This window comes from Trachemys scripta, chromosome 7, assembly GCF_013100865.1.
Source record: "Trachemys scripta elegans isolate TJP31775 chromosome 7, CAS_Tse_1.0, whole genome shotgun sequence".
NCBI classification, from domain to species: domain Eukaryota; kingdom Metazoa; phylum Chordata; order Testudines; family Emydidae; genus Trachemys; species Trachemys scripta.
This window is the reverse complement of record NC_048304.1, coordinates 115,392,553-115,404,944: the sequence shown is the minus strand read 5'-3', so window position 1 is coordinate 115,404,944 and position 12,392 is coordinate 115,392,553. Positions and strand designations below refer to the sequence as shown.

Genomic DNA, 12,392 nt, shown 5'->3' with positions numbered 1-12,392 from the left:
AGACCAGCTTTCAAGTTTACACACCAACAGACGTTGGTCCAATGAGAGATGTTACCTCACCCACCTTGTCTCTCTAATATCCTGGTACCAAGACGGCTACAACAACACTGCATACAATTGTTTAGCATGAACAGTTGTACCCTTAAATAAAAAAATGACAATTTAAGAGTAGCAAAATGTTACTCAAGTTAGCAAAAAATGCTGAATCCAGTAATTATTTTCCTGATGTGCCTTTAATCCTGAGTTTGCTTAAAGCATGTTAAGGTTATTTATTCTTAGTATGTCATAATAAAATAATCCTAGATAGTAATCAATTATTCCTGAAATTATATGGGTTTTTTGTTAGTTTTTTCACTTAAACTGAAGAGTTAAGTACCTAATGTTACTCAATAATTCTCTCGTTTGCAGTGGTAGATATTTAAGTAAAAGACTCTTTTCTTAAAAAAATAGAAAAGTAAATATTTGGTGTGTATTTTTCTTCAGTACTTTAAAACAAAATTTAATTTATTTGTTCTTTTAAAAACTGTGCAAGAGCCAGGAGCAAAGCAATTTGGCAGGCTTCGTTTTTATATGTTATCCGAAACATGCCATTCAGCAACATACAGATGTAGAGACCACATTGATAGATGTCTTAGAAATACCTAAATGATGAGAGAGAGCACTGAATGAAGACCAAAAGAAGGGAAGTCATCCAGCAGGGAAGCATGAGAGGTTAACAGAAGAAAGAAGCAGTTGGGACATGTATTAAAAACAATATAAATACCCACCAGATTTTGAATTATGAGGCAGTAATTCCATCCTTGGATTCTGGTGATTACATAACCCACTCAAACATCTCTCTTGTAGTTTACTTTGCCGACCCATGAACTAGAACTGTAGCCCTGTACTCTACTTCATAGCTGACTGTTTTCTTGTTTTCTACATTTAGGACATGTATTTAGTTCACTCGAGACTAATTTCTTTGAATTCTGGCATAAATCTTTCAGTAACAAATAGCTAAAATCATGCTTTAGGAAGGGAAACAACTAGTTCCCCAGGCTCCTATTGAAAAGCTGAAAGTTTGAAGGGACTTGACAACCCTGTGATTAAATAAGCTCAGTCAATCTTTCTCCCTTCCCCTATTTTACATAGAATTAGATAAAATGCCTTTTAACCAGTGAGTTCTGGTACCCAGCACATAAATTTTCAAGAAAGTGACTTTTTCATTTCCAATTGTGATAATGAAACTACAGATGATTGTTTGAAGTGATACGTTTGTATAATTTTTATTATCCTACATCTTAATTATCTGCAAGACTGAAATGGTATTTACTGCTTATTTTGCTGTTAAATAGATTATTCTATGATTCCATTATTTTAATGTTTTTTAAATATTTACTGAGGGTCTGTTTAAAATTACGCAATATGATTAAGTCAGTGCTGTAAATTAAAAAAGAAAATAAAAATAGCAACAAAAATTAAATACCGAACGTTATGAATTACAGATGTAGTATTAGCATTCATTGTTTTTTAGTCATGGCTTTCAGTCTCTTCCTTCTGCTTTCTTTTATTTTTCATGTTGCTAAGAACTAGGGCTGTCAAGCAATTAAACAAATTAATCATGACTAATCTAATCGCACTGTTAAAGAATAATAGAATACCATTTATTTAAATATTTTTGGGTGTTTTCTACATTTTCAAATATATTTATTTCAATTACAACACAGAATACAAAGTGTACAGTGCTCACTTTATATTTATATTTGATTACAAATATTTGCACTGTAAAAAACAAAAGAAATAGTATTTTACAGGTCACCTAATACAAGTACTGTAGTGCAGTCTCTTTATCATGAAAGTTGAACTTACAAATGTAGAATTATATTAAAAAAAAAAACTACACTCAAAAATAAAATAATGTAAAACTTTAGAGCCTACAAGTCCAGTCAGTCCTACTTCTTGTTCAGCCAATCACTCTGACAACCAAGTTTGTTTACATTTGCAGGAGATAATGCTGCCTGCTTCTTGTTTACAGTGTCACCTGGAAGTGACAACAGGTGTTCGTTCGCATGGCACTGTTGTGGCTGGCGTCCAAGATATTTACATGCCAGATGTGCTAAAGATTCATATGTGCCTTCATGCTTCAACCACCCTTCCAGAGGACATGCGCCTATGCTGATGACTGGTTCTGCTCAATAACAATCTGATTCACATTCGTTTTCATCATCTGAGTCAGATGCCACCAGCAGAAGTTAATTTTATTTTTTGGTGGTTCAGTTCTGTAGTTTTCGCATCAGAGTGTTACTCTTTTAAGACTTCTGAAAGCATGCTCCACACCTCATCCCTCTCAGATTTTGGAAGGCACTTCAGATTCTTAAACTTTGGGTCAAGTGCTGTAGCTATCTTTAGAAATTTTACATTGGTACCTTCTTTGCGTTTTGTCAAATCTTCAGTGAAAGTGTTCTTAAAATGAACAACTTGTGCTGGGTCGTCATCTGAGGCTGCTATAACATGAAATATATGGCAGAATGTGAGTAAAACAGAGCAGAAGACATACAATTCTCCCCCAAGGAGTTCAGTCACAAATGTAATTAACACTTTTCTTTTTTCAAATGAGCATCATCAGCATGGAACCATGTCCTCTGGAATGGTGGCCAAAGCATGAAGGGCCATTTGAATGTTTAGCATATCTGGCACGTAAATACCTTGCAGTGCAGACTACAAAAGTGCCATGCAAACACCTGTTTTCACTTTCAGGTGACATTGTAAATAAGAAGCGGGCAGCATTATGTCCTGTAAATGTAAACAAACTTGTCTTAGTGATTGGCTGAACAAGAAGGAGGAATGAGTGGACTTGTAGGCTCTAAAGTTTTACACTGTTTTGTTTTTTGAATTCAGTTATTTAACAAAAAATACAATCTGCATTTGTAAGTTGCATTTTCACAATAAAGAGATTGCACTGCAGTACTAGTATGAGGTGAATTGAAAAATACTATTTATCATTTTTACAGTGCAAATATTTGTAATAAAAATAATATAAAGTGAGCACTGTACACTTTGTATACTGTTGTAATTTCAATCAATATATTTGAAAATGTAGAAAAACATCCAAATGTATTTAATAAATTTCAATTGGTATTCTGTTGTTTAACAGGTTGATTAAAAGTGCGATTAATCGATTAATTTTTAATCTCGATTAATTTTTTTGATGGCGTGAGATAACGGCAGTTAATCTTGGCCTACTAAGAACCCATTCATACTAGACTGGGAACAGAGTTGAACTATATTTAAATTTAGTTTAAGATGCATTTCAGTTAAACCAATTATTAAAACAGTTTGGGTGGCTGAATTATGTTACAGTTAAGGTTTTCTGGTTTTTTGTTTTTTAAACTGTATTTGACCTACAAATTCTTTAATTCACTTCACAGGGGGGTCCTTCTTTTTTTCTTAATCTAATTTATTTTAAATTAAAACAAAATATATGAAAATAAAACAGATGGTGTGTTTGTATAGTTCCTACCACAGCTCCTGATTAGGGCCTTTGACTGCTCCCATAATATTAAAAAAAAAAAAAAAAAAGGTTTTTAAATTACATCCTACATTTGTCACACAAACATTCAAATGCTTTGCCATTCAAACCGAAGCATGTCACTTGTTCTTCATTTTTTGCTGCAGAAAAACTAATACAATGGGAAGGAAGAGTCAGTTTTTTTATTATTCAGTTTTTTTCAGATTGTTACTATTGTTTAATATTTATATTACATTAGCACGCAGAGGCCCTATTGTGCTAGGTGCTATATAAGTATGTGTGTGTGTGTGTATAGATAGATAGATTAGATTTTTCAGGGCTAGGACCGTATCTATATCTATCTAACAGTCCAAGTCCCCAATCCTGTAAAGTCTTAGCATGTTTTTAACCTCTCAGTAATCCTATTCAATTTAAAACTTGCATGATGTAAAGCTTAAGCATGTGTAGAAACTTTGCAGGATTGGGGCCTAAGAAGCAAGTGGCATTTGAAAAAGGCACAGGGTGAGGGAATAAAACCAAAGATATCAAATTTTCATATACATTTGCAACTTTCAATAATAAATACAACATGTATGAACAATCCCCATCTGCATGTAAACTAATTATTAAAACAGTTTTTAGTATTGCGTATGCTCAAGGCTCACAAGGTATGTTTAGAATCATAGTGACTTTTTACAGTGGAGGTATGTGTAGGTTCATGATAATTGATTAGAGATCCATTTAATAATTATTAGTATTAATAAACTTCCTAGAATTCCTGTGCTTGCACAGATACTTACAAATTGATACTGTAGTTAAATTAGCAAGATATGAGTTGGGTTACTTTTAATGTTGGTTAGGTTGCATGTTCTAGAAAAAGTGTGATTAACTTATTTACTATTTATATGTCTACATATATATTTCTAGCTTTATTTTCAGGAAAAGGGAAATTGGCCAATAATTTCAAAACTGACTAATGAATTTGGGTGCCTCAGTTTTTAGGTATCCAACCTGAGACACCTAAAAGTATCTTAATTTTTAAAGTGCTAAGCTTCCACCCTCAGAAAGTCTATCTTTTTTATGGGGTGTCAAGTTGGGCACTCAATAATTAAGGTACCCAAAATTGCTGGTGTCTCCTGAAAACACTAGCCAGAAGATTTTGTTATAATTCTGATAACTTTTCAAAGTTTTCATTTTGTTTTCCCTAGATTAAGTTTGTAGATCCCAAAATGAAGAATTGTGCTACACTGGCAGGTACAGGAGAAGCAAGTAATGTTGTTGGTTCCAGCCTTACGCAGACGACTTTCAATGAACCAGGAGGATTATGTGTTGAAGAGAATGGCCGTCTGCTTTATATTGCTGACACAAATAATCATCAAATTAAAGTGCTGGACTTAGAAACAAAAATTATTTCTATGGCAAGTAAAACTTACTAAAGCTTTTTGACACAAGATTTTGTAAATTACTACTATAGGTTTTTCTTACTATATCGGCTCACAGTGATTTTGGGTGGTATAAAATAGCATAGTTGATGAATTTATTCAGTGCAGTAAATGTATACCCATAATATTTGTGATAATCTGACAAACAGAAAAGCTGTCTACTTTAAGGATATTCTGTTAGGCTTAAAATAAATATTCCATCTCTGCTAGGAGTTTGGGAAGGACACTTGTGCATAGAGAAAGAAATTGATAAACTTGCATGAAAGAGTTAGAATACAGAAACTTCAGCCCTCAAGAAATAGTCTCTGTTGGCTCAATCCTGCAAGATGATGATCATCTAATCAACAACCACATTAATACAGAATTAATATGAGTTAAGATTGTTCAGCAGCTTCCAGATCAAGTCCCAAAAGAAAGGGCTGGTGAGACCCTCTTGGTGGTATTGTTACATGTACAGTTGCCAGTATCTGTAGTTCTGCAGTTATCTTTCTGACTTCTAGTGAAGGCAAAAGGCATATGGAACAGTAGGAATGCAAAACACAGCACGACAAAGTTCACTTGCAACAAAGACCTTGAGAATGGTAGCATGCTGTTTTTATTTCATGTGTCCATCAGTGGGGAAGCAAAATAGCTCACCACTCTCTCTTATAAACACATGTATTGCTCGTAAATATGTGTTTGTCTTATTAAATTGGATTTTTTCCAAATCCAGTACTGCTACAATGTTTAGGACTGAAAGCTATTTTTTTAATGGCCTTTAATCTTGCATGAGCAAATACAGAATTTTGTGTGCTTCTGATTTCTTCACAAATAAGTGGTCAAGATAAGGCCCCTTTCAAAACTGGATTCCACCTTGTTTGCTTATTAGAAATAAGGCAAAACTGATGTGAATGAATTTCTCTGTCTGTTGATGGTATCATATATAGCTGAGTAACTATTGCCATGTAGGTACACTGACACAAAGGCTAAACTCTCTTCCTCAGAACTGTGAAGTGTATTTGGTAACATCTATATTTTTAATGTGTTTAATATTTAAACACCAACTGTGCAATGCTTCCTGTATGACAGTGGTTCTCAATCAGGGGATACGTCAGCTCATCTAGATCAGTGTTTCTCAACCTGGGGTTGCATTCCCCTGTAGGGTCATGGGATGGGTTTAGGGAGGGTCACAGGTGCAGGGCCAGCATTAGGGAGTGGCAAGCAGGGCAGTTGCCAAAGACCCCACACCACAGGGGCTCCCACAAAACCAAGTTACTTCCTTCAGCCCCATTGCCTGGGGCTTGGACTTCAGAGAAGGCTTATAAGTGAAAAACTGGCTCAGTTATCACACTGAAATGCAAGTACAATATTTACATTCCAATTGATTTATTTTATAATCATATGGTAAAAATGAGAAAATAAGCAATGTTTCAGTAATAGTGTGCTGTGACACTTTTGTATTTTTATGTCTCATTTTGTAAGCAAGTAATTTTTAAGTGAGTTGAAACTTGGGGGTACACAAGGCAAATGACCAAGAATTTTATTATCTCAGGGTAGTTATTACCAAGTTAACAGAAAGCACTCTTGGGTTTTTATTAAACTGATATCTGTAATGAAATTATTCAAATTTGAAATGAGAGAAGACCAAAAAATCACAAAAAAATAGATTGGGGTGTTAATATTGCTTTAAGGTAAATTCTTTGGATTTTTAAAAAAAATAAAATTTCTCTTGGCATTTCCCCTTCCCTCTCCTATCAGTGCAGAATTTCTGTATGCTGGCTAAGGGGGTTCCAGTTCTATACAGTAAATATATTGAAATGTATAAATCTTAATTTCAGTACAAATTTCTTGTTCATACACCAGCTGTGGATTTTGGTGCTATGAATTCATAATTGCAAGATGCTCTGTAGTCTTATACCATAAAACAGGCTTTCAAATAGAAATACTTGTTAATATTTCTTTTGATTTCTTTGACAGTTGCCTATCCTGCGCACTGAAATATTTGATGTTGTAGATCATCCATTTATCCAAAACAATAAGATGGCAGACATCCCCAAGCTGCCTAAATCTGCACCGAACATCCAACTTCCTTCATTGACTGTAACCCCTGGCCAGACCCTTCGGTTTTTATTAAGGTTAAGCCTTCCTGCAAATACGAAGCTGACTGAAGAGGCACCCAGTTCCTGGTTTCTCACAGCAGAAGGTAAAGTGACTGCATTTTTAGAAAGAATGCATATATTGCAGCCTTGGAAAGTTCTACTAGCTCACTCCTCCAGAGTGAATAATGTATTTGATGGACAAGTAAAATATCAAGTTTTGTTTATTATCAACAATCAGATCTCAGCCCCTTTATGTTCTTTAGATGGTTGCCCTCCCGTCGTCTTCTGGGGATGGGCTGCTCCACCCTCATCATCTGTCTTTTGGGAGGCTGATAGCTAGATCTACTAAAAAATTTTAGCAGGAAAGCTGATGTACACCATTGAAGGAAGTCGCATTTTATCCTGAGTGAGAACTTATTTTTAAGTTAAGCCAAAATTTGAACCTGATTCACCATACTACATACACACACATACAGAGCAAGGCAAAAACACAGTTAAATTTGTGTTGTTATTCATGCACTGGAAACAAGGTGAACTGGATTCTGTTCCTGGCCGTTCTACTGACTTCCTGTGTAATCTCTCTGTGCCTCAGTTGCCTATCTGTAAAATGGGATGGATAATACTACTTCCTTGCTTCACAACAGTGCTGTGAATGTAAGCTCATTGTCTCCTAGGTGCTCAGTTATTATATTTGTATTCCATTTTATAAGCACCATAGAAGAGTGTATTAAAATGTTTTATGTACATTCATGATGTGTAGTGCAATACAGTTGTTCATGCTAAGGCCTGGCTCAGATACTAGTAGTTTCCTACATGTATGCCTTTTTCTACTAAATACGGTACATTTTCCATCTCACTGTCATTTCTAATGTATCTGAAAAATATTGCTAAAGGAAAATTATGTACTCATTAGCCTGAAAGTTTGAAAAATTAAGAAGCTCATCTCACCCGGAATTAACTTAAATATACATCTGAAAATGGGTGGATGTTTTTATTACAGGCACAATACAAAGAAAACTAAAAAGTATATCCTCCAAAACATATGTAAAGTATCCCTTGATATCATTTCTGTCTCTTTGCCAGTTGTTAGTATGTTCGACTTTTATTCATAACAAAGGCCATATGTTGGACTAATCTAAGAATGGCACAAATGCTCCTCATTGATTGATTTTGCTGGGCACAGCTTGCAGTGGCAGTTGAAACAAAAGAATCTCCACAATTAACTGGGAAACTGGTGTGTGAGCATCTTAAGGAAGAAGGAACTAGTAGTGTCTTCTTATCTAATGTTACATCCTTCAGGTGAATACCAGCCAGCATTTTCCATCAGAAGAACTGTCATGTTACCCCCTAATTGAGAGTGCCAAGTCTATGCCTAGATATGTGTTTCTCTCTACATTCCTTTAATAACACATGCTTCTCCCTCTATCTTCGAGAATTTTGGAAGCTAATGCACATATGCCTTCTTAGTGCTGGGTCTTTGCTCTTTTTTCATTCCCCACCCTTAACATATCCCATCTCTAGGATTCTTTTGAGTGTTGAATTTAGAAATTACACAAGTACTTTAACGGTAGAAAAAAATGTGGGTTTAAAAAGTTCTACTAGAAGCCTTAAACCTCTACCATCCCCCTTCATAAAAATCACCCATTGTTACCATACCCAAACCAGGGTTACTATGGGCCTAAATTAAACTGTCACCCTAGACAATTGTACTCAGAAAACATTGCTCTGTACTTAAATGAACGCCATATTGCCATTCTTGAAAAGTGAGTTCATGATCATTGTGCACTTAACCAGGAACATTTTTTTCTCCTAGATGTTTTAAAAAATAGCACAACTACCCACTGGTAATCTCCTGGTGTCTAGAGAATAAGCGATGCCCTCAGAAAAAGCTGTAGTCTACATATAATTAGGTGAACTCCTCACCCTTTGTGCCAGAAAAGTATATTGAAAGGCTTACCAGTCTGTTCTTCCCAAGCATCACTAAACAGAAAAAGGGAAATTTTTAAAAAGTTAACAATGTAATTGTTTAATCTTATTTTTCCATTTCTGAGGCCAGATTTTCAAAGGTCCAGATTATATTTGTTCCTGCAGTGGATTGCACGTACAAAATCTAAAGACAATTTTTGGCCTTTTAAATTGTCTTCTTTCATCTGCAGCGCTGAACTGGACAGTGTTTAATTTTTTGAACTAAGGGGACTGATATCTTTTTAGTAGATGTTACAGAGCTGTATTCATAGTCCATATAGTTTGAGGGTTAGTAAAAATGTAGAATGTAAGCAGTCATTTTAAGCTCATAAATCCAACAGGTTTTGTTTTGAAGTTGTAGTTATTTTATGAAAAATGTCAAAAGAATACTTCATCCATCTCACTTATGGCAAGACATAAGTTGGAGCAGCAAGTTAGCCATATTCTCATTTTGCATGTCTATATTGTTATATACTTTTAAATATTTAAACACACAGGAATTTCAGGTCTCAGCCAGCCTAAACATTAACTTCCAGTAAACCATTTATAAAGCCAACACTTTTATTTGAAAATGTTTCCTAAGAAAAGTTTTATGTACTTCAGGGGCATTCAGTCATCTTATCTTGAGTATTAGGTCTCTGATATATGTGCACAGCTTCCTGTTAACTTAACAGGGAAATTTGAATATCAGCTTACAAAGCATATTGCAGATTCTTTGCGCATTCCTAAGACAGTCAGGTGCACCCACATGTTTCAATCCAAGCTTTATACAATAAAAAGTATTTGTGAATTCATTTTCAATTTTCTAGCAGAATGGGAGAATCCAGGGAAGTTTCCACTACTGTTGCATGTAAGAAAATATGATATGTTGTCCTAACGCTAAAATCATGCACAAATTGATGCCTTGTGAGATTTAACTTTGTGTATAAAAGGCAGTGACAGCATGCTTTTCTTTTCCAGGTAATGAGTGGCTACTTCAGGGACAGAATCCATCTGGAGAAATTGAGGACATTTCCCATCAACCTCTCATCTCCTTGCAGTTACCCAGTAGCTGCCTGTCATCTGAAGCTGTCCTGTCTGTCAAAGTGTGCCTCTATTACTGTAGCAAAGACAGCAGTGCCTGTATGATGAAAGGAATCTCATTCAATCAGCTTTTACAGATAGCTGATACAAACCAAGGTAGCACAACTCAAGTAGAGCTGACATATGCATTTTAACCAAACCAAAAACCCAACAGATTCACACTCTAGTTTTACTTTCTAACGTTTTTACGGGCGAAAAAATATTAGTAGATTTTTTTTTCCTCGTCTTCCAGTAGCATATGAAGAGTTCTGAAGCATAATATGCTTTGTAAGATGAAGCAGAAATGCCTTGTGCTGAATCAAGAAAAATTGTAATGATATCTTGGTCCCTTTATTTCTTTTTGTTTTGTGTGAGCAATAACATCCTTAAGCTTTGTCTGTTGACTATTATGAATAGATTGGGCCTAGGCAATTTTAAGCAGTGAGCAACAATTTTAAGAGTCCATTTTTGAAGGACCAGTATTACATTGTGATATTACTGATATTCTTTTGCACTGTATCCCGTAACAACATCAAAATCATTTGGGGAAGAACAATTGCAACTTTCCTTTTTTTTACGCCCTCTGTTTTTAATAGAATGTTTAAAAACTTGATTTTTGTTTCTGCAAGTCATAAAAGAATTATTTTTCTTATTTTACGATGAAAGCATTTAAAACACATTTAATATATTTTGAAAACACAGGGCTGTTTGTTTTTGTGCAAATCAAGTCTGTTTCTTAAAACTAGATATTTATGCCTTATTTGAAGAGCACAATTGTGTGGAAAAACTTTTAGGAAATGAACTGTGTGAGGTCATATAGAAATGTTACATAACGATGTCAAACCACGAATGTGCCTATATAAAATTAGCATGCAGGAGTTTTTCTAATTAGTGTTTCCATTTGTATTTTAGAGAGTAGACTGTAAGTAATATTTGTGACTCTAACTTGCAACCATTAAATGTCAACTATTTCTGTCAAATGAATGGTTTTCCTTTCATGTTTTTGCAGCTCCTCTGTGAATAGTATAAGATTCCTAATTCTGCAAATACTTGTGCTCCTGGGTAACTTTATACACTTAGGGCCTGATCCAAAGGTCTTTAAAGTCAATGGGAGTCTTTCCGTTGATTTCAGTGGGCTTTGAATCAGAACATTGTAGGGCAACTTATATGGTAATTAACTCATGCGTGTGTTTGGAGGATCTTGGCCTTCATTAGCAATCAGTACTAGTCTTCTCTTCCAACAATGATACTATAATACAAAATTCTGTTTGCTTCAAGCAAGTTTTTTCAGGCGAGTAAATATCCTTCGTTTCTTCACTATCAATTATCATGGTAAATGGCATAATTAGATTTCTTTACATGGATTGGATGGACTCTTGTTGACTTCAGTGGTATTTGCATCATGCCCAATACTCTAATCACAAGGTTTAATTCTGATAAGAGGAAAAAACCCCAACAAAATAGACTTTAGCTTTCTAATGTGCAACATGAATTTGCACATAGTTTTCAAATAATAGCTGTTATAAAGTATATTTTAGTATGTGTAAGTGAATGATATTTTTAATAGCCCGTTCTCCTAAAATAGTCAGAATAGTTCTTAACACCTGTTAGTAAATGGCTGAGATGATTTGTTGAAGGTCTTTCCTGCTCTGAAACTGACTAAAATGTTGCTTGTGAACTCTGAGACTTTTGTTTTAAGGGAACAATAGAGAGTGGTGTGGCTTTTCCTTCCCTCTTAAAATCAAATGCCAGCATATCTGTGATCTGGAAGCTGTCTATTTAATACTCATCAGCAGTGCTAGGGTTTGAACATTAATCTTTTAAGCAGCCTTCTTCACCTATGCTTTCAGGTGACAAGCCAATGAGCCTAAGTTTTATTTTAATGTTTGAAATAGACAGAAAAATTGGCTTCTGGGTCTACTTGCTGTTTGCAAATGATATTTGCAGGGTTAAGGAAAAGATATTAAGAATTTACCAGTCCTTATAGTTAGTATAATAAAAGCTGTGCTCTTTTTAAAATATATATTCTATATATCTAATTTACATAAAAATTTTGGATAATAGCCAGGAAACCTGAGTTCTACTTCCATCTAGTTCGTAAATTTTTTTGTCATCTACCAAAAAAAATGAGCTTCAGTAGTTAGAAATGACACATCAGACTATTTCTGTTGTGTTGAGTATATCATTCAGCCAAATTGGACTGTTCTCTGAATTTTAAGATAATTAATTAATATTTGTCCATTTGAGTTGGTCAGGATAATAAAAATTTGGGTCGGTCAATTTCCTAGATTAAAAAAACTTGTAGAGTTAACCGGTTTGTTATCCTAAAGTGTCACTTTTTTGAGCTTCTTGCTTTAG

At 34.7% G+C, this 12,392-nt stretch overlaps 1 protein-coding gene across 1 annotated transcript in view; it reads left to right on the top strand.

Annotated features, from left to right (window-relative positions):
- Nucleotides 1–11,018, top strand: part of NHLRC2 (NHL repeat containing 2) — a 61,034-nt gene extending 50,016 nt beyond the window's left edge. Inside the window, exons 9-11 of the mRNA XM_034777847.1 lie at nt 4,696–4,905; nt 6,886–7,111; nt 9,933–11,018. Of these exons, the coding sequence (XP_034633738.1) occupies nt 4,696–4,905; nt 6,886–7,111; nt 9,933–10,189 (693 nt within the window). The 3' untranslated portion in view covers nt 10,190–11,018. The remainder of the gene's footprint in view (nt 1–4,695; nt 4,906–6,885; nt 7,112–9,932) is intronic.
- The last annotated feature ends 1,374 nt before the right edge of the window (nt 11,019–12,392 follow it).